Source organism: Anser brachyrhynchus, assembly GCF_964034855.1.
Source record: "Anser brachyrhynchus genome assembly, chromosome: 1".
In the NCBI taxonomy this organism is placed as follows: domain Eukaryota; kingdom Metazoa; phylum Chordata; class Aves; order Anseriformes; family Anatidae; genus Anser; species Anser brachyrhynchus.
The window spans coordinates 86,695,565-86,710,075 of NC_137694.1; the positions used below are offsets into that span (position 1 = coordinate 86,695,565).

The window sequence follows — 14,511 nt, forward strand, 5'->3', positions numbered from 1 at the left end:
TCTCAAGCTTTTCTTCATTTCTGATTCATTGTGTCTATTATTAAACCCAGCTGTTGATGTTTTTGAACAAACTGATTTCTGAATTAACTCTGCATTGTGTTCTATAATAACACCACTTCTGAATTATCATGGGTTGCTCCCAATTTACTTTTAGATAATTAAAGGCTGTCTTTATTTCTATCCAAGTTGCCTGTTTTATTTCCCAGAACACAAGGATGTGATTTCATTCTTGCTGCTCTAGGGGTCTGAAGTTGGTAATCATTTTTCTGCATCTGCCCTCATCAGTGTCATCTTCCAATATATGATACTCCAGCGTTATTCGTTAGCTTTATTCATTAGCATTCACAGTGTTGGTGCTGCGTTGTGCTAGTCTGCCACAAGTCATTCCTTGTTGTTTTCCTGTGATGCCTGTACCTTCATGCTTTGGAATTGCCTTGATTTCTAGAGTACATTCATCTTCTTTCTTCTTCTTTTTTTTTTTTTTTTTAATTATTATTAGTTTTTATTTACATAAATGTGTTTCCATGTCAAAATTGGTGATCCCTTAAAATCAGTCTCTCTCTAAATATTTGAATAGATTGAATATAAATGATAATAAATGCCATTGGGATTGTGGTAGTGTATCTTGTATATGGTGCAACCACTAATCACATAGTTAAATTTAAGGGTTTTAAAACAAAAACCTCAACTTATACAATGCACTTTGGATAACTAGTTCATAGGGTTTTGTTTTCTGCAAAGTAAACTATTTTTTATTAAAAAAAAAAAGTATACTTCAAATTAAAAGATTCAAGTGAGACTTGGTTCAATATGGAATAACACGTAATAATTTCCTTCTTTCCATCTTTCATTAGCCTGTTTAACGGCTAAATGCAATCAGAAGACTGTCTTATTTAGAAAAGAAATGAAAAAAGTGAGAAAACTAGTGGCTTTACAGTAAAATCCCCTGGCAATTAAAAAGAATTATCATGCTCATCCCCACCAAGGTTCGTAACAGAAGGTCATTTTATGCTCTTAATAGCCTTTTTAAAATGAGTATTAACCTCAATTTATGAGATTTGTATTTATTTCCCTTGGCAAGAACAAGAATTTTTATCTGGTCCTAGTGCTTTTTCTCTTGCCAACGTGTCCTGAAATATAAGGTGAAATTACAGTGACTTCCATTCCATATGCAGTGACTGAGCTATTTATGCTGTGGTTTCTTCAGGTCCTCATGTCATAAGAGTCTACCTGTGGTCCTTTTCTATGTAGCAGTAAAGCTGAGCAATGGATGTGACCAAGAATGATCCTCACCTTACTAGTAAATGTGGTTGATAAAACAGGGTGAAAATTTGATGCATTAGGCAAGTATCAGTTTTCTTAAAACTGTTGAAGAACGTAAAAATCAAGACCTTCCTACAAAGTTGATGTTGCCTTCATACAGCAATAAGTTTTACTGACTTGGTTTTATGTAAATGTGTACATGTGAAGTCTTTGAACAGGTGGCAGTGCGTTAAGTTTCTGTGTACTTCATTACTTTATATACAGGACTTCCGATTCCTGAAGAGGCAGCACTGCTAAGATGCTGTGCAAAATTTTCAGACAAGTGCTGAGGTACAAAAACTGGTTCTTATTTATGTGTCAAATTACTGTTCTGAGAGTAGACCTTTTAGGTTGCATTCAGCCTTTAATTTGACTGAATTTAAATAGCGTAAAACGCCTTTTAGTTGGGACTTGGCTTGCATATTATATCTCTCATTTCAATGAAAAACATTCAGATGCAAATGCGGTTTGTTTGGAGTGAGTACAAATGCCACTATCATGACTGATGAAGGCTTTTGATCACACATCTACAAACTGAAACCTTAAAAAGGAAGGGGCTATTTGGACTGGCATCTGCAGTGCCATGAATTATTTAGTTCACATTATTCATAAACCTCTTTGAAGAGAAGGTTTATGAGGTTTTTAAGGAGGAGTAGTCGTAGTTCTGATGCCAGTTTCTATTTATGCTGTGACTGACTGCATGTGAGACTTCTTCTAAACTGGAAGAGGTGCACCGAATATGAAATGAGGTGCATGTATGAACTTCTCAGAAATTTACTTATTCTTGAAAGATTTCTTCAGTTTCCTAGAAAAAGAGTGGAGCAGCCTGTGTCTTTACTGTCTCTGCTGGGATGCTCCGAGAGGCGGGCAATTCCCCAGTATGTTGGTGTAATTTGGTGAGCTACCTGGCTAGCTGCTAGGGACCTGGGTGAAGATCACAGAGCACATGTTCACAGCTGGAGGTTTTCCTGCTGCTCATTCACTAAACTACAAATCTCTTTTGGCTGTGCTCCAACAGCAAAACCAAAATAGCAACACCAAACTCCTTTTACTTCCTTTGTCTCAGAATTCTTTGGTTTTGCTACAAACGTGACATTTCAAAATGTTTCCCTGATTTCCAGCAATGACTGAAGCTAGACACTATATATGTGCATTATTCATCTGAAAGGGCTCCTTTAGCTCATTGTATTTATGTAATAATTTTGTCTAGAATGTTGGCAGAGGTGCCAAGGAATAAGTTAGAAATATCCAGTAGTAACTTGTTTGTCCGCCTTCTCAGCTAGTTTAGAGTTTGTTTCCTTGTTTTTACAGAAAGGCTTCAGTTTGTGTTACTGAATTATACCTTGAGTCTTTTTTTTTTTTTTTTTCTTCCTTCAGGATGTTATAAAACTCATTTTATGAATCAAAATACTGTAAAGACTCAACATGCTTTTGTTTTATAGTTCAGTTAAATATGTATGGTTCACAGATCATGTCTTCTGTAACTGTTTTTTCATTATGGAAGTAATAAGAATATTTTACTACAGAAGTCATGATTAAGAGGGTTGGTCCAAGAATTGCATCATTTCCTGTAGACAATTACTTTTTTTTTCTAATTTCACAAAACAATTCTGTTCAGAAGTTTCTCAAAAGTATGCTATGAAAGCATTCTCATCTGTCATTTTTCACTTGACTATGCATATTACTCTAAATTGATTTCATTCATTGCTGTTCAAGTGTACCAACATGTATTATACTTTACATTTAGCAATGTATGTGTATAAACACACTTTTTTATTTTATATATCACATATGTATCGTATATCAAATTGTATTCCCAAGCTGGGAAAAAAACAAGGAAACCTTGAAGAAAATAGGGAGGCTTATAGCTTGTGTAGTCTTGCTATATATTGCTTTATATATCCTTTTATATAGCATAATACATGTTTTATATATATATAAATATATGTAATAAAGAAATGTGTATTGGGTATATGTTCATATAATTGGACATGGTTATCGATTAAAATAATATATGGAAACAATACATAATATCTAATATATAGATATGAAATATATTGTATAATATACATATATATTATATTTTTATATAAATAGGTATACATTTATATGCTTTTAAAATCTGGGAGAGTATTCACTAACGTGGAAAGAAATAAATATGAGAAGTAATAATGAAAAATAGGAAGTGCAAGAAATACATGATTTTTTGTCATGTATAAGAAAGGGTTGTTGTTTTTTCTGTTGTTGCTTTAAGATAAGTGATGTAACAACCTTGTTGCAGTGTTAGAAGCAAGAACGCAATCAGATACTACTCATAATGATAGTAAGGAAGTCATTATTAATAACAAAATTCTCATCATGCGGTTATGCTAAGTATTCATTTACAGTTATTTTAGAATCTTAAATGGGTTATCTCTTTATATACTGTATTTCTTTTACCTTTAGAAATTCTTCTTCAATACTGAAATGCTGAAAAGGACTGGAGTTCAGAATTTTGAGATTTGTGTATTATGTTCTGCACACATTTGGTTCTCTAAGCTTTCTGATCCAGATCTTTAATTCTAGTCTTCTCCCTTTCTTCTCCCTAAACCTTCTCTTTATTTATTTTTATTTATTTATATTTCATCAATTTATCTCTGTTTTTCTCTTTTTTGACTCCCTGTTTTTTAGTTTTACTTGCTGACTTTGAAGAACTTTCCCTTTTGCCATCTGTCCATTTTAATTCATCTTTATATATAAACTTTCTACGTGACCTACACTTATTTTTGAAGATCCTGTGCATCAGCGTATGTAGCTTAGAATTCAAAATAATTTATATAGAAAAGAATGCATCTTGCTGCCTTGTTTGTAAGAGTAAATGGCTAGGTATATATTTGAAAATGCGTGTTTTCAAGTGTAGTTGGTACCACTTTGGCATGGCTTTTGTTTTATTACTTAAGGGTTTTAACAAAACACCATGGTTGAGTTGGTATTATATCTTCACCACTTTTATCATAAAAATACAAAATCCTGTATTCAAGTATAATTATATTTTATACTTTGATTACTATACAGGTGAGCTTGAAGATTTTTGAGATGTTTTGATAAATGAAAACTTTCTTTGAAAACTTGTTTCATTATTCTTTAGAAATCAATGTATACTTTTAATGTGTGTAACAATACGATCTTACTTGCAATAAATATCTGCAATACTTAATACAGTTACTTGAAATAAATATCTGTAATTGCAACAGAAACATCTTAAATTTCACCAAATAATTCTCTACACATAAGAATATCTATTTTCAGGATTATTATGTATGTTCCCTCAATTGTGAAGGTATCTTAAAGTTCCTAAAATTGTCATGTAACCCTCCCTAGTTCCAAAGGAGTTATGTTCCATAGTATTGAAACCTACTTTCTGGTCAGAGACAGAGGAATGGCTGTAATTTATTAGGTCAAGACAAAGGAGTAAAGCTTCCCAGTATACTTCCTGACCTGACAACTGCGATGATTGCAAGTGGATCATGACAAAAATTTGATGTAGAATTTTTAAAGGCTGAGTAAAATCATTGCAGAAAAGTCACAGCTAAAATTTCCATTCTTCAACCGAAGAAGAGCTTAGATGCAAAACATACTTACTGATACCCATTTATGAAAATCCTATCAGTGAGCTCTGCACTTTATTATAGTATTTTTCATGTGTCTTGTTATTCTTTCTTAAGTTTGTCTTCTAATACCTGTAAAAGCCTAAATTAATCATATTTGGGGAATAGAAAATCTTATTTTTCTATTCAAGGGTTTAATTCTGTATCCGCTAAGATATGTACTTGTTTCCACAAGCTTCAGCTGTGCTGCTGTCCTTTAATGCATACTCCAACCTTATTAAGAAAACATTTAAAACATTTCATACAGATGATCTATTATGGACGTGTGATGTAATGTTTTTTATGCAGTGATCCCATGGGCTGTGATTCTTAAAAAAAAAAAAAAAAAAAAAGCTCAATATAAGGAAAGTAACTGTGTGCAATGAAAGCCATTTTCCACCTCCTGAGGGTTTGCAGTAGGTGAACTGGTAAATTAGTTGTACGTCCAGGTGGCATAAGGAGAGCCCTGGCAGTTTATCTGTCTGTGTAGCTTCTTGCCCACGGTTATAAGTTTCCTATTCCATGCTGGTTATGGAAAGGCTTATTTTCAAACACAACAACTCTCTAAGCTTTTTGGGTTATCTGAGCTGTAGGCTGTGACTGGAAAATAACGGATATAAGCAAGTAGGCTCAGAAAATATCTTCTTCTAATAATGTAGGATAGCATATACATTGAAAACAAACAAAAAACCTCTCAGAACCATGAAACACAAATGTCACAGAGTGCTCTTGGATTGAGCAAAATGGAGACAGCAGTTTGAGGTGTTTGGCATGCACTGATCTGCAGGTGGGAGAAGGAAGCAGCAGCTTGTGCACAGTCCTTTACACCAGCCCATTTGTTCCTAAGCAGTTTGCAAAGTGTATCCATGCAGGACCGGACTATGCCTTTCTGCTCTTTCTGGAGACCTGACATAAACACAGAAGCTGAGCATTTGGAAAATTGTGGTAGTTCACCTAAGGTGCTGAATGAATATTAAGGTTTTTCAAATACTTGGTTTAAGTTTTGAAATACCTGTAAAATTATCTGAGGACAGAACTAAGCACTTGTATGTCTGCCTCACAGAACCACGCTCACAACCTTCTGGAGTGGTTCATTCTACCACTTCAGGGTTGTTTTTGTAGTTACTTCTTAAAAGATTCTGTTACCTTGATGAAACGAAATCTAAAAATTGTATTTACTCTTGTTTAAAATCTATGTTATTTATTTGCAAGTGAAATTTGTGTAACGTTTTATAGTAACTTAACTCATGCTGAAATTGCTTCCTTGCAACTTGCAATGCTAGTAGAAGTTATATGTCCAGTTGTGTTATAATGTGCATAAAGTTAGCATTTGGGGACAGGCAAATCATGTTATCTAGATGCCTTTAAGAGGAGCCTTTAGGGCATGATTATCATCTTCAAGTTTCACTATACAGTAATGTGCTGTGTTATGTGTTTTTGACTGCTAATATGAGTCAGCTACAGCTGGAATCCTGAACTCTAGTGATGTCTAGATTATACAATGCATCTGCTAATCTCCATCATGCCAGTTTTAATGATTATCAAGAACAAAATTACTATATTTATAGTCTCCTTTTCAGAAAGAAAATGGAGCTGCGTGTTCTTCAATATTTTGTGATTAGTATCACATAATAAAAGTCATTGCATGCGATAATCTAGTCTCAGTTTTAAAATACTTAAAGCGTTTAGCATCATATTAGTAAGTTTGAAAGATGCTTACAGTCCTTCTAGCTTTTCCGTTTCAGTTTATGAATTGCTTCTCATTATCTAGGTTCAGTAATTACTATTTTACCAATCTATTTTCTATTGGGCTGGAAAGGAAATATTCTGAATAACAGAAAATACTTGTTCATTATCTGGCATTGAATTTTAGAGTGGTAGGGTGAGCGGAGAACCAAAATGCTGGAATATCTGCTCATTTTTCATGTTGGTTTTCAAAGTTTCACCACATAAAATATAATTTTATCAAGTTTCTAGGGTTGCCATGTTCTATACAGAAAAGTATGCCTTAAAAGCAACTTCTCAAAACATTGCTGTTTCTCACAGAGCACGGTGAATAATACACTCCTGGCAGCTGCTGTGTTTGATTTTCTGTTATTCATTTAATAACAGAAGAGTTGAGTGTTATTGCCAGAGATATGTGCTAGTGTCATGTTTGTAGGTTTGCTAGATGCAGTGATATGCAGTAGTGTTTTGTCATTAGGGTCTGCATGATAGCTTATGAAGTTTTTTTATGTCTGGCTATATGGTTATATGGCTATATAACCTATAGGTTAAAACTTAGTGTGAGCTCCCATATTCAAAAAGGATGAAATAAATATGTGAAACTGCAATGGCAAATAGGTGGGTGTAGAACAATACTGAGAGGAGTACTAAGGGGTCATTGTAGTCTTGAACACAGTGTGCTGCTGTGCTGTTGGAGCTCAGTGCTGCTTTGGAGTGCATAGCCAAAGAGATAGGTGGAAGGCCTCATAAATAGTTATTCTACCTTGCCCTAGTGCCACCTCAGCTTGATATCTTAACTGATTTTAGATCAGTGTAGGTAAATTGCTGGAAATATGGGGGGCAGACACGACAAAGAGAATTAAGAGGAAGCTGGAAAGCATATAATAAGAAAGTGGAAGAACTTGATTCTTCAGTCACAGAAGATAAATAAGTCTTCAAATATGCAAAACGTTATATTAAAGAAATGCATGTTCTGTTGTTATTTATACTTATGGAAGTTATGAGAAAGGTTAAGGAATTGGCTTGGTCTATGAAGGTTAATTTAAATGGCAGGAAAACAAGTTGCCACTGAGTAGGCTGTGCACTGTAGCAGATTACTTGGAGAGCTCTTGGAGTCTGTCACCAGGGATGTTAACAGCATGTTAGGAAGTATGTTAGGAGCAGTCCTAACATAATTCATGCTGCTTCAAATGCAGGGGTTGCAGTGGTTGACATTCATAACCCTTCCAAATTTGTGGGTTTGTCCCCTTTTCAACTCTATCTTCTAGAACATGTTTTATGTTCTAAGAACAAAAAACAATTACAAATCACTATATATATGCATAATCCCTAGTATATAACACATATACAATATGATCTTATTTGTATATAGGTTTATATCATTTATATACATAATATATTTTTACATGGTTTTATATATTATATTTATATAGGTTTTCTCTTAAACCACAAGAAAAACTTATTAAATTTTCAGAACCAGAATGGTTTTTATTTTTGTAAGATCCATTAATGAATTTAATACATTAAATGTATATCTTTCTGAGGGAAATTACCTGATGTTATCTTTGGAACTTGTGTTATTGACATGATGCAAAGACTGAATAAATATAGGTCACATGTTTAAATTGCATATAATTACATGTGCATGGCTACATAGATCTTTAATGGTTATACAGATAGAGATGAATATAGGATTATATGTATTCTGATTATATCTGCTAGTACCGCTGATATTTTTGAAATCTCCGTGAGCAGAGTGTGCAGAACTTAAGTATAAAAAAGAACATTCACTATAAAATGCATGTGCAGTATCAATAAAGGCTATCAAATGTGAGATCACACAGCACATACCAGAATCTTTGCTTTGAACAGGTCTCTTACTCAGTTTGTGACAGCCTAATAATTTGCGTTACTCTCTTGAGAAAATGATCCCACTAAGCCTTTTGTCACACAGAGGAGCTTTTCCAGTTAGAGAAGCAGAGCTGACATTTAGGTGACCTAAATGACCACTGATTAATCCATCAGCTTGTCCAAAGGGAAAAAAAATTCCATTGTTGTCATTATCGTCATAAAGTTAAAAGGAGAATTCTAAACTAAGTAGTGTAAAAATTAGTCCTTTTCTTTTGAAAATTGGGAATGTGCTACTTTTTTTTTTTTTGGTTAATTTTAGTATTTCATCATCGCAAAAGGTTTTAAGACTGGAGTAGAAGTACAGTAGAAGCTGAATAAATATGTCTGTCCCATAGCCTGCTGATGTCTTAATTTTTATTGAAGGTGAGAGAGCTTCCAGATTTGTTGGAACTGTAGGTTGCTGTATTCAGGACAAAATCAATGCAATGTGCTTTATGACTAGGACTTTCATCTTGTTTCTTTTCTTGCAAAGAGCTATTTAGTCATTATAACATTTAGATATTGTACTAGTTTTTCCTGTAGCTGATTTCTTAATACATATAATAGATATATAAAATAAGAACAGGGCACTGGCCTCAAACATTTTTCTTTTTCTTCTTATTTTTCTGAAATAAAAGGTTAGATAGACTGGACATCTGGGAGAAATATTTTTCCCTTTTTTATTTTTATTGAGCTATTGAAGTAATTGGAAGGACATCTTTTTTTTCTAAAGAAAAATTCCCAAATCAAATAATAAATCACATATAAGAGAAAAATAAAATAAATGCTATATCAAATCTGTCTAAAAATGTCCACAAAATTGAACAGCATAGAGACAGCTGACAGTGGAAAAAATATTGAACAACTTGTAACCACCATTTATCAAAGAATGTAATTTAACAATTGTTGGCATACAGAAGCAAAGAGTCAGAAAGATATATCACAGAAAAAATAAAACACAATGTTATTGATATTTGAGAGCAGGGTTATATTACAGTGTTTGAGAATTGAACCCAGCTTTTTACATACAGACAATGATTTTTAAAAACATTGTCTCAGCAGTACAGATATAGCAGAAATGCTTTTCTGTTTTAAAGATGCCCTAAAAATCTTAGTTATGTGACAATTAACTGTCATGATTCAGGACATGGTACAATTTTCATCCCCTTTCCTGATCTCTGAGAGAACTTGTCAGAGATCTCTGACCTTTAACTCTTGCTGTTCTCTGACTCTCTCACTCCTAGACCTTTCCCTAGTAACAAATAACCCTTTTGTTTTGCATATAGTCTGACCAGAAGAGACTTCCAAAAATAAAATATCCTTTAAACTTGATAGAACCAAAGTTTAATACAAGATTTATTTATTTATTTATTTATTTATTTATTTGATATTACCTAGAAATCTAGTAGGTCTGTCATGACTTTCAGCCTGACTTTTGAGAATTTGGTCTGTTTTTCTTCTTGGTCTGGTTGTCTTCTTCAGTCCTTAAAAACTTCCATAAATTCTAACAAAGGTTGTTGTTCACATTTTTTGTAGTATACTTCCCTATCCAGAATCAATTTCCTGAGAAAGATAAGGCAGAGTAGCTTAAAGAAAAATGCGCTTAGAAATGTGTTCAGGTTTTTAAAGAAATTCCTGAACTTGGGGAAATATTTCATGTAGTTGTCTTTCTTTTTTGTCTGTTTCCTGATTGGCTTGTTAGTTTAGCCAAGTAAAGTATATGCCAGACAAATAACATAAATTCCAGTTTTTAGGTCACCTTGTTACGTGTAAATAATTACTGGCCACTCCTAATCCATTTTAATTATATTACAGAGATTTCAAATTAAATCAGTATCCTGAAAATATACTACTTCAAGAAGAAGGATACTCACTACCCTGAAAAGCTTGTTTAGTCATCAAGCAGGGAAGTCGAGTTGGAAACAAAGAATATTTCATCCCCATTTTACAAGTGGTTGTTTGAAATGCAGAGAAATAACTGACTTGCTGAGGACAGTCAGAAAGCAAATGTAGATATTACAACAATAATGTTATTTCTTGAAACCCATAGGTCTTTTACCGCTGATTTCAGTGACATGAAAAGCTGAGCTGTCCCAGTTCTGGTGCTCTAACTGAGACATCAGCCTCCCTCTGCTAATTTTCAGTGTTAGTGATGCTCATTAAAAGCATTTATCTCTGCTTGTCTCCTCCTATGACCTTTCTTGTATTAATAAGGTGAAAAGATGGATAAAAATTTCCAAACATATAGTTTGAATATAGCATCTCTTTGTACATAGTGACAAGGAAAATAAAAAGGGAAGAGAGAAAAAATATTTCACCTTTGGAAAAAGAAGTACCAACATCAACGATAACAAAGAACGGGAAATTTCCCTTACGCTAGATATCAAAAAAAAAAAAAAAAAAAAGAGGCTAGTGATGGAAACAGCTCCAACTAGCTCCCTTCAGTAGGCAGAACTATATTTTGAAAGACAATTTTTTAGCTAATTTGCCTGTTGTGCAGTTTGAACTTTACGAATTGACTTGTAATTGGACCATGCTGTCAATGGAAAAACTTACAAGTATCGAACATGACATTTTTAAGAAGGTTACTGTCATCCAGTCCTCTGTTAGTGAATATGCAGAAAGTTATAATTGGTCTAACAAGCTTAGTAACCTGTCCTACTTCCAATTATAATGTACAACCTCATTTACGTCTTTTCTTTATTTACTGATACATGGTAGGCAATAATTCTCTATCTAGTGCTCCTGCTTCAAAATAAAGCTATCTAATCATAAAATTGTTGGATTCTTTTAATATGCATGTATATATGTACATATATCTATATAATTTGTGTGTGACCATTATGTATGTGTATATATGTATATTTTTTTCTAAATGATTAAAATATATATAAAATTTTCATTTCTGTATTTTATGTATCTTTGTATTTTGAATTATTAGATATAAGTATAAAGTTACCTGTTGCTTTTAAATTACCTGGAGGGGGTTTCCTCTAGGTTTAAATCATGATTCTGGCTTGAAGTTATAATGCCTTCATGTGGATATTATTGTCGGACTGCAAAAGAAGGGGAAGCATAAGAAAATTAGAAGATTGATGAACTCTATGCATTCATTATCAACTTATACTTGCATGAAGGAGAAACTGTTCACTTACTATAAAATTAGAATGGCACCATTAATTTTGTTTACTACTCAAGTGATTTTTAGTGCATGTAAGATTTTTTTCAGGTATGTCTTGTTAAATAGTGTTATGGAAAATTAACTGTAAGACTGTAACTCAGCAAACATGTCTACATTTGTTGTACCTCTCCAAAGCAGAGCTGTTCCATGGAGTACTGTTGATTTCAGACATGACAGGACTGCTTTTATTTTGTTTTCGTGGCCAGCATAACAATGATAATGCAGAATAGTGCTTCTGGAAGTAGAGAGTGGGGCCAGTGAAGAAAAATAGGAATCTAGAGAACTGCCATTTTTGGATGCATTCATAAGGTTAAAAGTTTTTGTTTTGGTTTGTTTTTTCAAAAATTTCTACATTGATGGTAACTTGGCCTTCACTGCCATGCTCTCCTTATTTGTCTTAGTAAGAACTGATTGGTGACACACCACTCTGGAGAAAAAAGGTGGAAGTGGAAGAAAGAAAAAAAAAAAAAGAATACATACGACCTACAGGTGTGAACAAGATGAGCAAAGAGAGCAGAAAGAGTGTATGATATTTCTCCTTTTTCTCTGTGTTCTGGTCACAAGTATATCTGCCTTTGAATTGTCCCATAGTCCCATTTTACAAGGACTGGAGAAGAGGAATTAGGATTTTTTTTTTTTTCTGAGCTTCCTTTTTCATGAAAGTACTCTTGAATGAATTCATTTTCAGAGTGCACATGAGAATGTAAAAGACATAGATAGTATCTTTTTGTGTAATTTACAGCTAATGGTGAATCTATTTTCAGTTTGGGTTCTGATTGTGTATCAGCAGTGTTAGTCGTGAGCCTCAAAAAACAGAAGAATATTCTTTTGATTTTGGAGACAAGAATGATGATACTAGAACATTTTAAGTTCCTGTCTTTGCTGTTATGACCATGTTGTGTCTTTGCTGTTAGTAGCCATGTTGCTTCAGGGGACACAAGAAAAGCTGTTTTGTCTGCTCTATTTTCTCCGAGTTGGAACATTGATCACTGCTAAAATATTGTCTGCTCCCTTAGATTTGCATATTCATTAATGAGTGGATGTTTGCTCAGGGTGCAAGAACAATCTGAAGATACACACTTCAATGAAGATAAAACAATGATATAGTGTATGAATAATTGGAGTAGCTGCAGTTTAACTGATTTTTTTTTTTTAATCAGCTTCACAGGAGATTTATGTTTCAAGAAATAGGAATAAAGGACTGATGTATGATGTGTAGGTGCTTCAGAATGAGCTTTTAGCAAGGTGAATTGTGCTGTACATTATAGAACTCATGAATCTGTGTACGTATGTTCTCACCTATTTGTGATTAATGGTACATGATTTTTCTCCACTCATTGCCATGCTTCTTGAGTGCGTCTTGTGATATATTTTCTAAATGTATCAGTACAGGTCTTCTGACAGAATCATAGATCTGAACTATCTCATAGAACTGTACTGTCTCAAATAGGTTAAATAATCCTAGAAACAGCGTTTGTTAGTTTTGAATCAATAGCGATAAAGTTTCTGTGTATTCTTACTTACTCAAACTTCTATCTAATCTATCTTTGTTCTCTTCTTCTTGTGCAATCTTTTCCTTGCTTCCAGTGGCTGCTACAAAGAACAAAGTTAGAGGTGAGTTTCTGCTTGCACTCTTCAATTTACATTGCATGGTTCTGCAGCCCACATATTATCTCACTTTTTCTTTTCTGTATCTCAAAACTGAGAAAGGTATTTTTAGATCTTATGGTATAATAGATAAGTCTTTTCAACTGTATAATTGTCCCTAAGTGCATACTGTTACCACTGTTTATCAGTTATCACTGTCTATTCATACTACATTTGGCTGGTCACGTAAATGTAGGGGATTTTTAGGTGAAAGGTAAAACCAAGTGCATTTTAGTTAGATTTCTGACTTGCGTTATAGTAAGATAGGGATATTGATGGTATTTTAATAGAAATATGGATATTACATACAATTGCTCATAAATATGTAAATGGAATTTATAATTTTTATCTCTAGACATAGTCATAAATATCTGAACAGACAAAAGTGAAAATAAGTGTCTCCAAAGCAGCCCCCATCTTTTCACACTAGTATAAAATGATCATCACTGTTTCTGATGACATACCAATATATATAGAAGCATACTGTAAGCTTTATCAAGATTTATGACTTCAAGCTCCCAAGGTAATTGTCACAAATCAGTGTGACAAAGAAATAAACCATTCAGAATTAATCATGTAAGGTCAATTGTGGCAAAACCATTTCCTGAATTTCAACAAAGCAGTGATATAGTAAGTATTTTTATGTGTATATACATGTAAACATATACATACATGTTTATATATGCATACATATGTATGTATCCATGAACATATATTTTCAGAGAAAATCCGAAAAGATAAATTTACTGAAATTTATCTAACATTTCTGGTAGATAAAGATGAGCTTCTTGATAATCAACCATCAGATTTTAAGGGAAATACTTATGCTTGAATAACTGTAATTCAGAAGTTAAGAACTCCCACGTTTACAGTGTTCGTTAAGTCCAGATATATACATTGCCTAGCTTGAAGATATAGAACAATAATAATGAAAGAAAACATATATGTCTGGTGGTGTTTATGCATTAGAGTAATTAAATAGCAATTAAAATAGAGCTCTCTTTTTTAAATCCTTGCATGGCTCTCAGTAAAATCATGTGTGGTGTTTCCTTGTTGAATTTTTTCCTCAAACTTTGCATGCTTTGGATATCATGAGCAAAGGCAGAGGATAAAACAGAATTCATATATTTGTCTATGCAT

The 14,511-nt window shown here is 33.3% G+C and overlaps 1 protein-coding gene across 9 annotated transcripts in view; it reads left to right on the top strand.

The window, feature by feature from the left end:
* Positions 1-14,511, top strand: part of CADM2 (cell adhesion molecule 2) — a 659,818-nt gene that overhangs the window by 410,956 nt on the left and 234,351 nt on the right. For 3 of the 9 annotated variants that reach the window (XM_080574601.1, XM_080574596.1, XM_080574605.1), the window contains exon 2: positions 13,312-13,338. The exons of the other annotated variants lie outside the window; for them this stretch is intronic. In XM_080574601.1, the coding sequence (XP_080430727.1) occupies positions 13,312-13,338 (27 nt within the window). The remainder of the gene's footprint in view (positions 1-13,311; positions 13,339-14,511) is intronic. 9 annotated transcript variants of the gene reach the window in all.